A 17,870-nucleotide genomic window follows, 5' to 3' on the forward strand; every position below is an offset into this window, starting at 1 on the left:
CTTACTTTTACTGTTCTCCTCGTAGTCCGGTCAAAAAGACCGCCCCGAGGAGAATGACATCACTTCCTCCTTCCTGTGTAAACAATACACAGGGGAGGAAGCTTCTCATTGGCCAGGAGCGATCCAGAGGGGGTGGCCGAAAACCAACGGCCATCCCCTCATCACGGAGCGCTCCTGGACCGAATCGGACCGCCGTAACCAGCGGGAGGGGGTCCGATCGGACCCCCCACCCGCTGGAAGGCAATCACGTAGATGTACGTGATTATGCCTGCCTGTGCCATTGTGCTGACGTACAATGGCAATACGGCGGTCCTCAAGTGGTTAAGCAACAAGTTTGCAAGCATGTATACTACGCTGCACCTGACTTCCGAGCAGTCAACAGTACTTTAAAGTGACCTGTTATCCATCCAGGAGTGTATTGACTTACAGTTGTACAGTTCCCCCAGATAAGCAGTAAATATGCAGCATATAATCATGACTTGTCTGTCACATAGTTCTTCCATAGTAAGTACTCACATTTTGTTAGTATCTGTGGGCTGCTGATATGTCTTCAGAGTACCTGCTGACCATATGGCAACATAGCCACCCTTCCACTTCCTGCCAATATGAAAATAGGCCATACTAAGCAAGCTTTTGCCCTCTAGTGGCTGGAGGAGAAACAGCAGCCCAAACAACTAAAAAGTACACAGCATGATTAAACAGCACAATGTCCCCAGTGGCCACCGGGAGAACAGACAGTCAGATCTCTCTTTGAGAAACTGCAAAAGTGCAGACTTACCATTCCTGCTGCAGGAGTCTGAACATAACAGGAGTCCAATTTTCACCCATCACGACAAGCTTTGTCATAAAAGACCTTCAGAGACTTGGTCCCCCTTAATCTGGGGTCCACTCCCATGGACCTGTATAGCACCCTGAAGGAAAGCACTTTGGTCAGAACAAACAATGCACAGGATTCCATTACACAGGTTCCAGAGCCATAAGGATGCATTACAGGCAAAACCTCAAGGAATGTTCTCTGCTTACATGGAGGCTTGGGTACCATCCATTATAGCTAATTGCTTTTTTGAATATATCCGAATGAAGTCCATGATTCTTAATAGAACCGTCCAGACCTCCAAGTATGCTCTAAGAGCACATATGAAGACCTCCAAGTATGCTCTAAGAGCACATATCACATCGGTGACCATCTACCTAACAGACACTGGGGGAAAAACAAACGGAGGTACTTCCTGTATAGGGGGGGTTATATAGGGGTGGACTTTTTGTTTAATTTATCAGTTTCCATTCATCCATTCATCCAGTAGGTGGCTGCTCTGTGTCCTGTGATGTACGATAAAGAAGTTAACATTTCTAGTACAATGGCAAAGGGTTAGCACTTCTGATATTTTTTAATTTCAATATTATTTTATTGAATATAACAAGAAAAGAACATGTTTTGAACACATCCATGTCAGGTAAAGATGTAAACAATTTTGATATAGTAAAGTATATTAAACAATAAATGTCCTATAATAGTATACAATCAAAAGTGGGGATTTTTTTTTTATTTCAATATTTCTTGAATATAACAACAAGAGAAGAACAGTTTTTAATAACAACTTTTTTTTTTCTACAAAATGTAATTTTCATTTTATTTTCAAATATTTTTTTAATATTTTTTTCCAAAAACAAAGAAAAAGAACATTCAATAATATGAGCACTATGGGGATTATTTACTAATGCCCCTTTCACACCGGATCGGTGGGTCCGTTAGCGGTTAGCTGTACCATCGCATTTGCAGGGGTATTCGGCAGCTAGTGGGGTGCTTTTAACCCCTGCTAGCAGCTGAAAAAGGGTTAAAACCACCCGCAAATCGCTGCCCATTTATTTCAAAGGGCCGGATCGGTGGAGGAGCGGTATACACACCGCTCCTTCACCGCTCGAAAGATGCAGCTAGCAGGACTTTTTTTACCGTCCTGCCAGTGCACCGCTCCAATGTGAAAGCCCTCGGGGCTTTCACATTGGAGACAAAGCAGCGGCTGTTTCAGGGTGCTTTGCAGGCGCTATTTTTAGTGCTGTAACACCTGCAAAGCGCCCCAGAGTGAAAGGGGTCTAAAGGAAAATCCACTTTGCACTGCAAGTGCACTTGGAAGTAAAGTCACTGTAGATCCGAGGGAGACATGCAATGAAAATAAAAAAACAGCATTTTAGCTTGCACATGATTGGATGATAAAATCACCAGAGCTTCCACTCATTTCAGATCTACCCCTTAGATTTAGAGCGACTGCACTTTCAAGTGCACTTGCAGTGCAAAGTGGATTTGCCTTTCCTAAATAACCCTCTATGTTCATAACAAGTAAAGAGCACTCATAATGCAGGAAAGACATTTTGAAACAGCCACAACAGTGGCAGCTGCAATATCCAAGCTGAAAAATTCTCAAAAACAACTTAACCACTTGAGGACCGCCGTATTGCCATTGTACGTCAGCACAATGGCACAGGCAGGCACAATCACGTACATCTACGTGATTGCCTTCCAGCGGGTGGGGGGTCCGATCGGACCCCCTCCCGCTGTTTACGGCGGTCCGATTCGGTCCAGGAGCGCTCCGTGATGAGGGGATGGCCGTTGGTTTTCGGCCACCCCCTCTGGATCGCTCCTGGCCAATGAGAAGCTTCCTCCCCTGTGTATTGTTTACACAGGAAGGAGGAAGTGATGTCATTCTCCTCGGGGCGGTCTTTTTGACCGGACTACGAGGAGAAGAGTAAAAGTAAGTGTGCACCAACACTACACTGACATGTAGGTACACACAGGCACACAAACCCCCCCCGATCCCCCCCCGATCGCCCCCCGATCCCCCCCCCCCCCGCCCCCCCTCCCTCCCCAGTCACAGTGTCACTGATTGCATTGATCATTTCTTTACTGATCAATGCATTCAGTGTCAGTTGTGACAGTAAAAACTGTCAGGACAGTTAGTGTTAGGTCCAGGGTAGCCCCCTATCACCCCCCAATAAAGATTTAACCCCCTGATTGCCCCTAGAGTTAACCCTTTCACCCCCTTTTGCCAGTGTCACTAAGCGATCATTTTTCTGATCGCTGCATGTGTCGCTAGTGTCGCTAGGTAGCTAGTTATTTTTTTAGGTTCACCGCCAGGTTTTTATATCGCTAGGTACCCCGATATACTACCCAATAATGTTTTTAACCCCCTGATTGCCGCTAGTTAACCCTTTCACCCCCTTTTGCCAGTGTCACTAAGCGATCGTTTTTCTGATCGCTGCATTAGTGTCGCTACAGTCGCTAGGTAGCTAGTTATTTTTTTAGGTTCACCGCCAGGTTTTTATAGCGCTAGGTACCCCGATATACTACCCAATAATGTTTTTAACCCCCTGATTGCCGCTAGTTAACCCTTTCACCCCCTTTTGCCAGTGTCACTAAGCGATCATTTTTCTGATCGCTGCATGTGTCGCTAGGTAGCTAGTTATTTTTTTAGGTTCACCGCCAGGTTTTTATATCGCTAGGTACCCCGATATACTACCCAATAATGGTTTTAACCCCCTGATTGCCGCTAGTTAACCCTTTCACCCCCTTTTGCCAGTGTCACTAAGCGATCGTTTTTCTGATCGCTGCATTAGTGTCGCTACAGTCGCTAGGTAGCTAGTTATTTTTTTAGGTTCACCGCCAGGTTTTTATAGCGCTAGGTACCCCGATATACTACCCAATAATGGTTTTAACCCCCTGATTTCCGCTAGTTAACCCTTTCACCCCCTTTTGCCAGTGTCACTAAGCGATAATTTTTCTGAACGCTGCATCAGTGTCGCTAGTGTCGCTAGGTAGCTAGTTATTTTTTTAGGTTCACCGCCAGGTTTTTATAGCGCTAGGTACCCCGATATACTACCCAATAATGGTTTTAACCCCCTGATTGCTGCTAGTTAACCCTTTCACCCCCTTTCACCAGCGATCACAGTATAAGTGTCACTGGTGACGCTGGTTAGCCAGTTAGTTATTTAGGTTCCCCGTCAGGTTTTTATATAGCGCCAGGGACCCCCATATACTACCTAATAAAAATTTGAACCCCCTGATTGCCCCTAGTTAACCCTTTCACCACTGATCACCGTATAAGTGTTACGGGTGACTCTGGTTAGTTTGTTTTTTATAGCATTTTATATTCAAATCCGGAAGGCAGTGCTTGGTTTTCGGGGTCCCGTACGTGGCTAGGCTCCCAAAAAGTCCCCCACATGTGGTATCCCCGTACTCGGGAGAAGCAGCAGAATTTATTTTGGGGTGTAATTTGACTTCTGCCCATAGCATGTGTGAGCAATATATCATTTAGTGACAACTTTGTGCAAAAAAAAAAAAAGTTTGTAATATTCCCGCAACTTTTGGCAAAATATAAAATATTCCATGGACTCAACATGCCTCTCAGTAAATAGCTTGGGGTGTCTACTTTCCAAAATGGGGTCATTTGGGGGGGTTTTGTGCTATTTTGGCATTTTATGGCCTTCGAAACTGTGATAGGTAGTGAGGAGTTAAATCAAAAATTTGCACCCTTAGAAATCCTGAAGGTGGTGATTGGTTTTCGGGGTGCCGTGCGCGACTAGACTCCCAAAAAGTCCCACACATGTGGTATCCCCGTACTCGGGAGAAGCAGCAGAATGTATTTTGGGGTGTCATTTCACATATGCCCATAGCATGTGTGAGCAATATATCATTTAGTGACAACTTGGTGCAAAAAAAAAAAAGTTTGTAATATTCCCGCAACTTGTGGCAAAATATAAAATATTCCATGGACTCAACATGCCTCTCAGTAAATAGCTTGGGGTGTCTACTTTCCAAAATGGGGTCATTTTGGGGGGTTTTGTGCTATTTTGGCATTTTATGGCCTTCGAAACTGTGATAGGTAGTGAGGAGTTAAATCAAAAATTTGCACCCTTAGAAATCCTGAAGGTGGTGATTGGTTTTCGGGGTGCCGTGCGCGACTAGACTCCCAAAAAGTCCCACACACGTGGTATCGCCATACTCGGGAGAAGTAGCGGAATATATTTTGGGGTGCAATTCCACATATAACCATGGCATGTGTGAGCAATATATCATTTAGTGACAACTTTTTGTAAAAAACATTTTTTTTTTTTTTTTTTGTCATTATTCAATCCCTTAGGACAAAAAAAATAAATATTCAATGGGCTCAACATACCCATCAGCAATTTCCTTGGGGTGTCTACTTTCCAAAATGGGGTCATTTGGGGGGGATTTGTACTGCCCTGCCATTTTAGCACCTCAAGAAATGAGATCGGCAGTCATAAATTAAAAGCTGTGTAAATTCCAGAAAATGTACTCTAGTTTGTAGACGCTATAACTTTTGCGCAAACCAAAAAATATACGCTTATTGACATTTTTTTTACTAAAGACATGTGGCTGAATAAATTTTGCCCTCAATGTATGACTAAAATTTAGTTTATTCGATTTTTCTTATAACAAAAAGAAGAAAATATCTTTTTTTTTCAAAATTTTCGCTCTTTTTCCATTTATATCGCAAAAAAAAAAATCGCAGAGGCAATCAAATACCATCAAAAGAAAGCTCTATTTGTGGGAAGAAAAGGACGCAAATTTCGTTTGGGTGCAATATTGCATGACCGCGCAATTACCAGTTAAAGCAGCGCAGTGCGAAATTGCAAAAAGACCTCTGGTCCTTAAGGTGTTTATTGGTCCGGAGCTGAAGTGGTTAAGTAGCAGGTCAGTTAAATGCATAAAACCGAAAATTATACTGCAGGATATCTTCATTAAAAGAAGAAATGATAATATTCAGGAAAAAAACATAAAAAGAAAGGGTAAGAGGAAAAGAGAGAAACACAAAGAAGAGTCAAAGAGAAGGGGAGGGGGAAAAAAAGGGGGGTGTCTTAGGGTGGGCCCTTCTGGGTATACCATAATTCCTAAACATAATTGTGAACCTCCAGCCTGTCCTGTATTCTAATAGTTTCTCCATCAACTCCACATCTTTAGTCCTAGCATACAAGGCATCTGAGGAAGGAGGGGAGCGTTTTTTTCCAAATAAGAGCTATAAGACAGCATGCAGCCGTAAGGATATGGTGCAGCAGCTTCTTGTAGGGTTTAGACGTTTTCAGAAGGGATAGGCCCAAAAGGATAAATGTAGGTGTCATCGGGATAGATAACTCAAAGAGGCGACCCAGTAGTTGTTGTACTGAGTGCCAAAAAGGGGTAATCAGCAGACGGCACCAATAGATATGGAAGAGGAAAAATGTAAACCGCGCTAGGAAAAATAGTGTAAAATTAACAAACTAACAAAATAGGCAGCAGCAATAAATGCGATATGGCATTCAACAGTAGTAAGGTATATATAAAGCTGCGCCAACCCTCTAATAAATACAATGTGAAATAAAAAATAAATAATAAAATAAGACTGATACAATTATGCAAAAAAAAAACCTCAAATAATGTGTAAATAACAAAAAGGGCCAACAAAATGGGAAAAAGAGAGAAAAAAGTCCAATCTAAGAAGAGTTCATAAGTGAATCCAAATAACGGACGTTAGTGTTCTTAAATGACAGCACCACAGTGGTTCAACACTTTCCAAAGCGCGTGAAGTGCCCGTCACCATATGTTGAATGCGCTTACCAGAAAATATATGAAATGAAGCATATATGAATGGTCGGTGGATAACATCCAGGTTAACCTTCCTCAGCTGGGTCAGCACTCCATCTCTTAGCGATATTTCCAAGATAGTAATCTGTTCAGTGGTCTCGATAAAAAGCACCACAGATCCAAGGGATCGCCTCTTCTTCTTCCCACTGATCGATCACACTGGCTGCCCAATGGATGAGCAGCTGGCCATTAGAGGTGGGTGCTGCTGCACTGAAGACTCCATCTCCGGGATCTCCGATCCCCGATCTCCCTGATCCCATCTCCTCCCTCCCTGCAGCAGCCGGCCAGCTGCTCATCCATTGGGCAGCCAGTGTGATCGATCAGTGGGAAGAAGAAGAGGCGATCCCTTGGATCTGTGGTGCTTTTTATCGAGACCACTGAACAGATTACTATCTTGGAAATATCGCTAAGAGATGGAGTGCTGACCCAGCTGAGGAAGGTTAACCTGGATGTTATCCACCGACCATTCATATATGCTTCATTTCATATATTTTCTGGTAAGCGCATTCAACATATGGTGACGGGCACTTCACGCGCTTTGGAAAGTGTTGAACCACTGTGGTGCTGTCATTTAAGAACACTAACGTCCGTTATTTGGATTCACTTATGAACTCTTCTTAGATTGGACTTTTTTCTCTCTTTTTCCCATTTTGTTGGCCCTTTTTGTTATTTACACATTATTTGAGGTTTTTTTTTGCATAATTGTATCAGTCTTATTTTATTATTTATTTTTTATTTCACATTGTATTTATTAGAGGGTTGGCGCAGATATGGAAGAGGGTACCCCTATCTCTGTGGCAATGCCAACAACGGTCAAAACTAGTAGGATAGGTGGCGTGGAGCACATCTGGGTTCAGGTACCAAAAGTAGAGCATTTTATATGCGTTTTCCTTTTACAGGGTACACAGGGAGCTCTTGGCAAGGCAGCCTGAGACCAGATCACCTGCCATGCCTCCAGAGGGATTTTCTGATCCAGTACTCTCTCCCATCAAAGCATGTAGGCGTGTTTAACTTGATCTTGAATGGAGTAGGCATTCAATATCTGGTAAATGTCAGAAATCAGACCCTTCCATGCGGTGCCTTCTAACATCAGATGTTCAAAGGCCAATAGAGAGAAGAATTGCAAAGTTGGAGTTATGGTTTGGGCATAATGGCGAATCTGCAGGTATCCATAAAACACCCGGCAAGGCAGATCAAATTTATTCTGAAGTTCAGTAAATTGGAATAGTTTACAGAGACCTAGGATCCACCAAATGGCCGAAATAGTATTAGTTCCTTGACACCCAAGGAGAGGACATCAGAAAGGTAAGGCTGTCGGGCACTTTGGGATTATAGAGAAAGGAGGTCAGCAGTGATGCTTCAGATGCAAGAGCATATTGGCAGGATAATATGCGCCAGATCTTCCTAACGATAGGCTACCATCAGTTCACAAGTACAGGAGCTTGGGAAGGAGGGACATCTTAACAGAAGCCCCAGTAGGGAAATATGATGCTTCTTCCATTGTTGTATGGTTGATCTAATCTGATAGGATAGAGGATAGAGGGGGGAAATTTTCTTTATACAGTGTGGTGAAAATCTGAGTAATGTGAACCCCCAAATATTTTAGAGCAGTGGATTTCCACAAGTAAGGGAAACAAGTCGGTAAATGTCTGACTTCGTCTGAGGGTATGTTAATGGGGGGGGCTCTGACTTAGATGCTTTAATTTTATATCCTGAAAATGCACCGTAACGGTCAAGTTCAGCATGCAGGTTTGGTAGGGAAACCCTAGGATGGGTCGGGGTAAGAATAATATCGTCCGCGAACAGTGCGATTTTGAATTCCCTCCATCTAACCGATATGCCCTGAATGTCCGAGCTTCTACAGATAGATGCAGCTAGGGGCTCAACACATAAATAATAAAGGCAAGAGCAGACAGCCCTGATGGGTACCATTAGTCACTCAGAAAGAGGAGGAGAGGGCATAAGGAGTTTGTTTTCACCAGAGACGTTGGACTGAGATATAGGTGTTGAAGTGCTCAGAAAAAAAAAGCCCCTCTGAATCCCATATGACGTAATGTAGCAAACAGGAAAGGCCTTTTCCACAAACCTTTTATTGTTTTCATGCCTTCCTGCTCAGATGACAACCGCAGCCCTCCTATTTTTGTACAGAAGTCACAAGGACAGGGAGTGTAGGGGAGGAAAATTTGTGGCCACAGACAACATTAAAAACCTGACAAAGGTAAAATAGTTAATGGCTTGCCTTTGGAATTTTTACAAACAAGTTCCCCTGTGCTCCTAAATGATCTGCCTGAAAGATGAACAATTCCAACTAAGTAAAACTGCATGTCAGAATGATCAATGGATTCAGAGAGGCATCTGAAGTTATATACATATTTCCAGTAAAAAATTGAGCTTGATCCTATCTTTTCTAACACTCAATCTTTCCTTTTGGTCAATTTAGCCACTTATCACTAAAGTGACTAACAGATACTTGGGAGCTGGGAAGGTGAGGGGACACGCTTGACTTTTACATGAAAAGTCAAGATTTTCATGAAGCTTCTACAATATTTCTGAATCTGTTGATTGCTTTGATGTGCAAATTTCACTGAAGTTAATTTCTGCCATTCAAGTTTTTTCCATTTACTTTAATTATCTTGGTTTAAATTACCTTGGCTTGTGGCAAGTTCTGTTTAAAACATGACCTTTTGGTGGTCCCCAACGAATTTAGTTGGAAATTATAAGCCTTTTACTTAGGAAACATCGCCACAGCATAATGCTTTGACATTTTCCTGGGAAGTGGGATGGTATAAAAGCCCCTACTGCACTATACAAGGGAAGGGTAGATCTGATTGAGCAGCACAGACAATTCTTGATTAGGACATTGATAATACCTAATTGCTTTCCTCGTACCAGGTTTCTATGGTATAAATCACACAGACTGCCTGGAGTCAACCATCCACTACTGCTTTGATGGAACAACTGGGGAGTTAGCACATGCCTACTTTCCAAAGACTGGGGAAATTCACTTTGATGATAGCGAATACTGGATTGTGGGGAACACCAGGTTCAGCTGGAAGAAAGGTATGAGCTCAACCCAGTTGAGAACTTCACTTTATCCATTTCTACATAAAGGATGTTTTCCATGTGTCATTTCTCTACACAAAAGCATCATTTTGATATCAGAATGTCTATGTATTTTTAGAGAGAATGGTCATCTCAGCAGAAAAGAGCAGTACTGATTATGAAGTAGACATGTGCATTCGTTTTCGTCCGAATGCATTTTCGTCCGAATTTCAGGTATTTTCGTTTTGACAAATGATAACGAAAGCACAGAATCCGAAAAACGAAAGATCCGACATAAATAAATGCTTTATTTTCATTTTCGTTGTTACAACAGTTCGATATAGAATAGGAGATTCAACGTGACTGTGACAATAACAATCTGTGTCTATAGAACCTGTGGTCGAATGTGCCTAACCTTACCTCTATTAGTCCAAGATTATATAGAGAAAATATTCAACAGAGAAAAAAGATTTGACAGAGAGAAAAGATTCTGCAAGTTACTGTCCTAAAAAGTGTTTGGGGACCCGGGTCCTGCCCCAGGGGACATGTATCAATGCAAAAAAAAGTTTTAAAAAGGGCCGTTTTTTCGGGAGCAGTGATTTTAATAATGATTAAAGTGAAACAATAAAAGTGTAATATTCCTTTAAACTTCGTACCGGGGGGTGTCTATAGTATGCCTGTGAAGGGGCGCATGTTTCTGGTGCTTAGAACTGTCCCTGCACAAAGTGTCATTTATGCAGGAAAAAAAGTCCTTTAAAATCACTCGCAGCTATTATGAATTGTTGGCTCCGAAATACAGAGAACACTCATTGAAAGTCATTGATAAAAAAAAAAAAAAAAAAAGCGTGGGGGTCCCTCAAATTCAATTACAATGCCCTTCAGGTCTGGTATGAATATTAAGGGGAACCCTGCGTCAAATTAAAAAAAAAATTGACATGGGGGTCCCCCTAAAAATCCATACCAGACCCTTTATCCGAGCACGCAACCTGGCAGGCCGCAAGAAAAGAGGCGTGGGGACGAGAGAGCGCCCCCCCTCCCTCCTGAACCGTACCAGGCCACATGCCCTCAACATTGGGAGGATGCTTTGGGGGTCTGTGACCCCTCAAAGCACCTTGTCCCCATGTTGATGAGGACAAGGGCCTCATCTCCACAACCCTGGCCGGTGGTTGTGGGGGTCTGCGGGCAGGGGGCTTATCAGAATCTGGAAGCCCCCTTTAACAAGGGGACCCCCAGATCCTGGCCCCCCCTGTTTGAAATGGTAAGGAGGTACAAAAGTACCCCTACCATTTCACAAAAAAAGTGTAAAAAATAGTTAACTAAGACAAACACACTTTTGAAAAATTCCTTTATTAAAAATAAAAAAAAGATTCCAGCGGTGGTAATCCACTCTTGCTATCCATCGATAGATGATCATCTCTCCGGGGTCAAGCGATGGCTGATCTGATCCAACGCAACAAATCCATCCATCTTCTGTCTCCACGGAGGAGACACTGCGGGGATCCCAGCGGCCTGATGTTTGTTATATGCGGAGGGCGGGGCCACTTGTCACTGACCCCGCCCACTCTGACGCAAGGGGAAACCCGGGCTTCAGCGTGACGTATGGGTGACCCCGCCCCCCTCTGATGTAACACAGGCAGGTTTTCGTTACATCAGAGGGGGGCGGGGTCACCCATATGTCACTGGGGAAGCCCGGGTTTCCCCTTGCGTCAGAGGGGGGCGGGGTCAGGTGACTGGTGGCCCCGCCCTCTGCATATAACAAACGTCAGGCCACCGGGATCCCTGCAGTGTCTCCTCTGTGGAGACAGAAGATGGATGGATTCGCTGCGCTGGATCAGATCAGCCATCGCTGGACCCCGGAGAGATAATCATCTGTCGCTGGATAGCAAGAGTGGATTACCACCGTTGGAATCTTTATTTTTATTTTTAACAAAGGAATTTTTCAGAAGTGTGCTTGTCTTCAGGTCTGGTATGGATATTTAGGGGGAACCCCATGTCAATTTTTTTTTAAATTTGATGCAGGCTTCCCCTTAATATCCATACCAGACCTGAAGGGCCTGGTAATTGAATTTGGGGGACCCCCACGCTTTTTTATTTTTTTTATCAATGACTTTCAATGAGTGTTCTCTGTATTACGGAGCCGACAATTCATAATAGCTGCGAGTGATTTTAAAGGACTTTTTTTCCTGCATAAATTACACTTTGTGCAGGGACAGTTCTAAGCACCAGAAACATGCGCCCCTTCACAGGCATACTATAGACACCCCCCGGTACGAAATTTAAAGGAATATTACACTTTTATTGTTTCACTTTAATCATTATTAAAATCACTGCTCCTGAAAAAAATGCCCTTTTTAAAACTTTTTTTTGCATTGATACATGTCCCCTGGGGCAGGACCCAGGTCCCCAAACACTTTTTAGGACAGTAGCTTGCATATTAGCCTTTAAAATTAGCACTTTAGATTTTGAACGTTGGAGTCCCTTAGACTTTAATAGGGTTCTAAAGTTTACACTAAGTATGCTATATACTAGCTCCGTCGAATCTTCTTTATACATTTGACAGACACCATAAGCCTTCAAAGACAGATTCGAGCATAATTCATGTGGATTTTCGGACGAATGCAATTTTTGAACGAAAAACAAAATAAATAAAAACGAATTTCGGGAGTAACTAAATAAATTAATTTTTCGGACGAAAACGAAATATTTTACTCTGCACATGTCTATTATGAAGCAATCAAAAGATTGTTTTCAAATTTGGTGAGCACTTTCTTGTGTTTAAAGGTAGCCAGTCTATTTGAGACCTAGGCTCACTGGCATTACCCACATTAGCCAAGTTGATTTCCTTAGCTTTGCAAAATATACCACATGCCCTGGAAATGGAAGCATCCAAACTGAGAGTCCCTATAAACAACAAATAGGGGTTCCTAAAATTCAAACGTGAAGAGAGTAATTTATACCAAACCTCCCTAGACCCCAAGTTGAGACAAAAAATACCTACATTAATAAATTCATAGTAGACAACATGGAGGGACCTTTCCATTGCTCCTCCCTATGTGATAATTATAATTTGACATTTCTGATTAAAATCCGATTGTTTAACCTTTGGGTTCTGGGTTAGCAAGCAGGGAACAATTAGTATTAGAACCAGGTGGAAGATACACTAGTACAGTCACACGCACGTAATATGAAAAGTAGGTCAGATATGCACAGGATGTTTACAAAAGACAGAATAATGCTTTGTTGGAGTCATCACTGTTCTTTGTGGTTTTACTTGCTGGAATACTCATTATTGTGAAATCTGTATTGCGTGAATCTCATAGATCCAGATGTCATCTTAAAGCGTTTGTTAACCCCAAAAAAAAACTGATCCTGTTCCCTTAAAGCATGTTATACAGCACAGTGCTTGACCTGTGTAATTTGGCCCCCTGCAAAACCTGAAATACCTGGCTGATCCTGCCTGGCTATATCCTTCCCCCTGTATACTAACTCCGATATATCAGGGCTGCTGAGCCATGACACCACTGTCAGCGTACGTGCCTCTGTCATACGCTGCCCTGCTCTCCCAAGTCTGCTCCTACCAGTAGTGCCCGCCCGCCCATCCACCACAGCTCCTGCTGCTCTTATATCTGCATCTGCTGCTCTCATATCTGCAGCTAAATCCTCCCATCCTCTCTGTACTATAATAATAAGTGTCCCTGTGCCTGTGTAATGTAAAAAATCTGCAGATCTGTACCTATATGACAGCGGCTCCCGGAGCTCAGCTGACTGATGGCTCTCTCTCTCCTGAGCGCTGGGAGCCGAGCTTATATAGGTACAATCCAGTGTATTTTTTTTTCACAATACACAGGCACAGGGACACTTATTATTATGTTACAGAGGAGATGGGAGGCTTTGAAAAAAGTGGGTTAACAACCACTTAAAGCTATTTTCTTCCAAATGTCCTGAATGCTTGTGAGCCCCGTTGGCATTGACTTGCTCTGTTTTGCTAAATAGACTGTAAAGGTATAACAAGAAATGTCTGTATTGCCAAGTGCTCATCTGCAATCTATGTTGAAAAATTGGCCAGCTTTATTCAATATTTTAATGATGTCCCACAACTGTTAGCCCTTGTACACACGGTCGGAGAATCCGTCGGAATGTGTCCTATCGGACCGTGTTGTCGGATAATCCGACTGTGTGTGGTATGCATTGGACTGATTCTGTCAGAATATCCGTCGGACCCAATTTTCCAACTTGTTGGAAATATTTTCCGACCAACTGGTTGGATCGGACATACTCCGATCAAGTGTAGAGAATTTTGATCGGACCAAGTGCCACGCATGCTCAGATCAAATTCCTACATCAAAGCTATTGGCTACTAGCCTGAACGTAGTCCCATCGTAACGAAATTACGTCATCACGTTCTGAATGATCGGATTTTTTGACAACTTAGTCCGACCGTGTGTATGCAACAGTTTCGGACAAGATCCGACGGACAAAATCCGACGGATTTAGTTGTCGAAATCTCCAACCGTGTGTACAGGGGCTTAAACAGTTTCAGTTAAGATATACATACAGTGCCATGAAAAAGTATTCATACCCCTTGAAATTTTCCACATTTTGCCATGTTACAACCAAAAACATAAATGTATTTTTCAAAGTGGCATATAATTGTGAAGTGGAAGGAAAATGATAGATGATTTTCAATATTTTTTACAAATAAGTATCTGAAAAGTGTGGCGTGCATATTGTATTCAGCCCCCCTGAGTCAATACTTTGTAGAAACACCTTTCGCTGTAATTTACTGCTGCAAGTCTCTTGGCACATCTAGAAAGTGACATATTTGCCCATTCTTCTCTGCAAAATAGCTCTGTCGGATTGGATGGAGAGCATATTGTGAACAGCAATTTTAAAGTCTTGTCACAGATTCTCAATTGGATTTAAGTCTGGACTTTGACTGGGCCATTCTAACATGAATATGCTTGGATCTAAACCATTCCATTGAAGCTCTGGCTGTATGTTTAGGGTCGTTGTCCTGCTGGAAGGTGAACCTCTGCCCCAGACTCTTTTGCAGACTTTTCTTCTAAGATTTGTAAAAATTGTGGGAATCAATATCGCTCCCCATATTGCTTTTTGTTCTAATTTAAATTCATATGTATGATCACCTTTTTATGTACTCATTGAATTTGATGTACCGCAATTTTTAAATAAACCTCTCCGGTTTTGACCTGCACCATATGGAGCTTTTTTCTTTTTCTCCATTTTCTGTTTGGTTGAACCTCTCTATATACACTCTGACCTTCTGAGGATCAGCCTATTGAGTGGCGCTTTGTTGTCGCCATTCGAGAATCACAACGAATCAGGAATCCTGCCTGGACTATCACCATTGAAGCCCAGTCGTATCCTGCTTGGTGTGATCCCTCTCCTGCCTAAATTCTTACCGTTAGGCATTCGGCCCACATAAGCTCGATTCACCCCCTACCGCTGGCAAGTGGGTCCAGCACATCCAGTAAGAGTTCCCATCTGTTTCCTTATGAGAGAGGATTGATTTTTCATCTTTACAGCTTCACTGCTAATCGCATGTTGTTTACACCATTACTCTGAAGATTCCCCCCTGTGTATTTTGTGGACATTTTTTGTTGAACATCAGATCTTATTCTCACTAGTTCACCACAGTGAACATTGGATTTTTGTTTGATTATCACATTGGTTATAGGCTATGCATATAACAGTTTTATTTCCCTACTATTTTTAGCGCTTCTTTATTTTTTTTTCTTCTAAGATTGCCCTGTATTTGGCTCTATCCGTCTTCCCGTCAACTCAGACCAGCTTCCCTGTCTCTGCTGAAGAAAATCATCCCCACAACACGATGCTGCCACCACCATATTTCATGGATGGTGTGTTCAGGGTGATGTGCAGTGTTAGTTTTCGCCACACATAGCATTTTACTTTTAGGTCAAAAAGTTCAATTTTGGTATCATCTGGCCACAGCACTTTCTTCCACATGTTTGCTGTGTCCTCTGTGACAGACTCATCCCGGACAGCGGCTTTTGGAGGGGACTGAATGCTAGCATTTTGCTTACTGATTATGTGCCCTTGCATTTACACTACTTTTTGTGCCTGGAGACCCTTGGAGTAATGTTACTTTGGATTCAAGTCCATGTCTCCCCAAGACACACAGACTCTGGGATCTATGTGAAGGGCCTATATGCCACATGTCAAGCATGGACTGCTTCACACTCTGGGACTCATAGTAGATGCCGATGTCATCAGCAAGCCACCTGTCTGGTGTTTTCTGTTACAATGTGTTTATTGCAAGTAGGTCTAGTGTGCCTCCTAAGGGTCTTTTCACCCATTGTTATTTGTGCTAATTAACTCACCTATTGTCTGAAGTTGTTCTGTGTTTATACTTATGATAAAGTGCATTTTATCTTTTGAGCTTGGAGCCGGCAAGTCTGGCCTGCAATGAGACATCTGAGTCACCCAGGTGGTTAATTAAGGATCCTCTGTGATGGTATTAGCCATGAGTCAGCTGTACCTCATTAGCTAAACCCTTGTGTGATGTTTTGGGTAAATATTTGGCTCATTGGTAATGTGATGAGTGACCTTCTTCTCAAGTGTATAAAAGCCTGTATTCTTGTTCAAATAAAATGTTTCAGCTTTCCAGCCAAACGAGTCCTGCCTAGTTCTTAGTTGTAATATGCAGCTATAATATCTAATACCTATATTCAGACTGGAGGAAGTGGTATATGACGGAAGCACTCAAGCGCAGTGTGGGTCGTTCAGTTACATCCTCCACATGGCTTCTCACAAACTGCAAATGGGACGTCTTATGGCTTTCTTTCAACAATGGCTTTCATTCAACAATGGCTTTCTTCTTGCTACTCCTCCAAAAAAAGCCAGATTTGTGGAGTTCATGATTAATAGCTGTCCTGTGGACAGATTCTCCCACCTGAGCTGTGGATCTCTGTAGCTCCTCCAGAGTTACCATGGGCCTCTTGGCTGCTTCTCTGATTAATGCTCTGCTTGCCCAGCCTGTCAGTTTAGGTGGACGGCCACATCTTGGTAGGTTTGCAGTTGTGCCATACTCTTTCAATTTTCAGATGATGGATTGAACAGTGCTCTGTGAGATGTTCAAAGCTTGGGATATTTTTTTTATAACCTAACCCTGCTTTAAACCTCTCCACAACTTTATCCCTGGCCTGTCTGGTGTGTTCCTTGGCCTTCATGCTGCTGTTTGTTCACTAAGGTTCTCTAACAAACCTCTAAAAGCTTAATAGAGCAGCTGTATTTATACAAGATTAAATTACACACAGGTGGCCTCTATTTACTAATTAGGTGACATATCTGAAGGCGATTGGTTCCACTAGATTTTATTAAGGTGTATCAGAGTAATGGGGGCTGATTACAAATGCACACCACACTTTTCAGATATTTATTTGTAAAAAAAATTGTAAAACCATTTATAATTTTCCTTCCACTTCACAATTATGTGCCACTTTGTGTTGGTCTATCACACAAAAAAAACAATAAAATACATGTACGTTTTTGGTTGTAACATGGCAAAATGTGGAAAAATCTGACGATTATGAATACTTTTTCAAGGCACTGTAAATAGTAAGCCTATACAATATCTGTCTGGCACCCATTAAAAGGAATCTCCCCAGACAACAAGTTATTGTATGCAGAGATTCTAACAATTTTTCACTCTGTCTAAAACTAGAAAAATAGGATAAATAAATACATTTTGGAGGCTTGTAGCTGCCTAGAGACATGTGGAATATACAGTATGTTTTCAGGGTAGCAGCTAAACACAGCCATATGCTCATACACTTTCATATTTTTGTCAGTGGAACGGGGGTAGTGAGTGGCTGGCACTAGTTATCTTGGGGCTGGGGTTACACAAGCCAAGTTTTCTAATTTGCCCCATTGTTATTTACTTAGTGGCAGATTGCCACTACTGACATAAGATCATCGCTCTATCGCCAAACATCTAAAAGTAAACATATTGATAGACTCATCTCAAGTCTATAGGTTGCCTAAGCAACATGGATTGAAATTCAGCTGTTTTATCAGGGACTGGTCGAATTTCAATCCATGTGTGCGCACCCTGAATGTACAGAAGTTGATCCACCGACCGACCTCTGTACAAGCAGCCTGTTGGAAAAATGCTGTGTGATCAATGCCACTGTCTATAGCTAGTTATAGCCAGCAG

General features: G+C 42.4%; 1 protein-coding gene and 1 long non-coding RNA gene across 2 annotated transcripts in view; one reads left to right on the forward strand and one right to left on the reverse strand.

Annotated features, from left to right (window-relative positions):
* LOC143934195 (uncharacterized) overlaps positions 1–594 on the reverse strand; it is a 207,536-nt gene extending 206,942 nt beyond the window's left edge. The window contains exon 1 of the long non-coding RNA XR_013263224.1: positions 517–594. This is a non-coding gene — a long non-coding RNA (uncharacterized LOC143934195). The remainder of the gene's footprint in view (positions 1–516) is intronic.
* The window catches only part of MMP23B (matrix metallopeptidase 23B), a 94,463-nt gene that overhangs the window by 61,552 nt on the left and 15,041 nt on the right, over positions 1–17,870 (forward strand). The window contains exon 4 of the mRNA XM_077457596.1: positions 9,527–9,694. Within this exon, the coding sequence (XP_077313722.1) occupies positions 9,527–9,694 (168 nt within the window). The remainder of the gene's footprint in view (positions 1–9,526; positions 9,695–17,870) is intronic.

Source organism: Lithobates pipiens, unplaced genomic scaffold (genome assembly GCF_037356315.1).
Source record: "Lithobates pipiens isolate NorthernLeopardFrog02 unplaced genomic scaffold, aLitPip1_a1.2 Scaffold_27, whole genome shotgun sequence".
NCBI classification, from domain to species: Eukaryota; Metazoa; Chordata; class Amphibia; order Anura; family Ranidae; genus Lithobates; species Lithobates pipiens.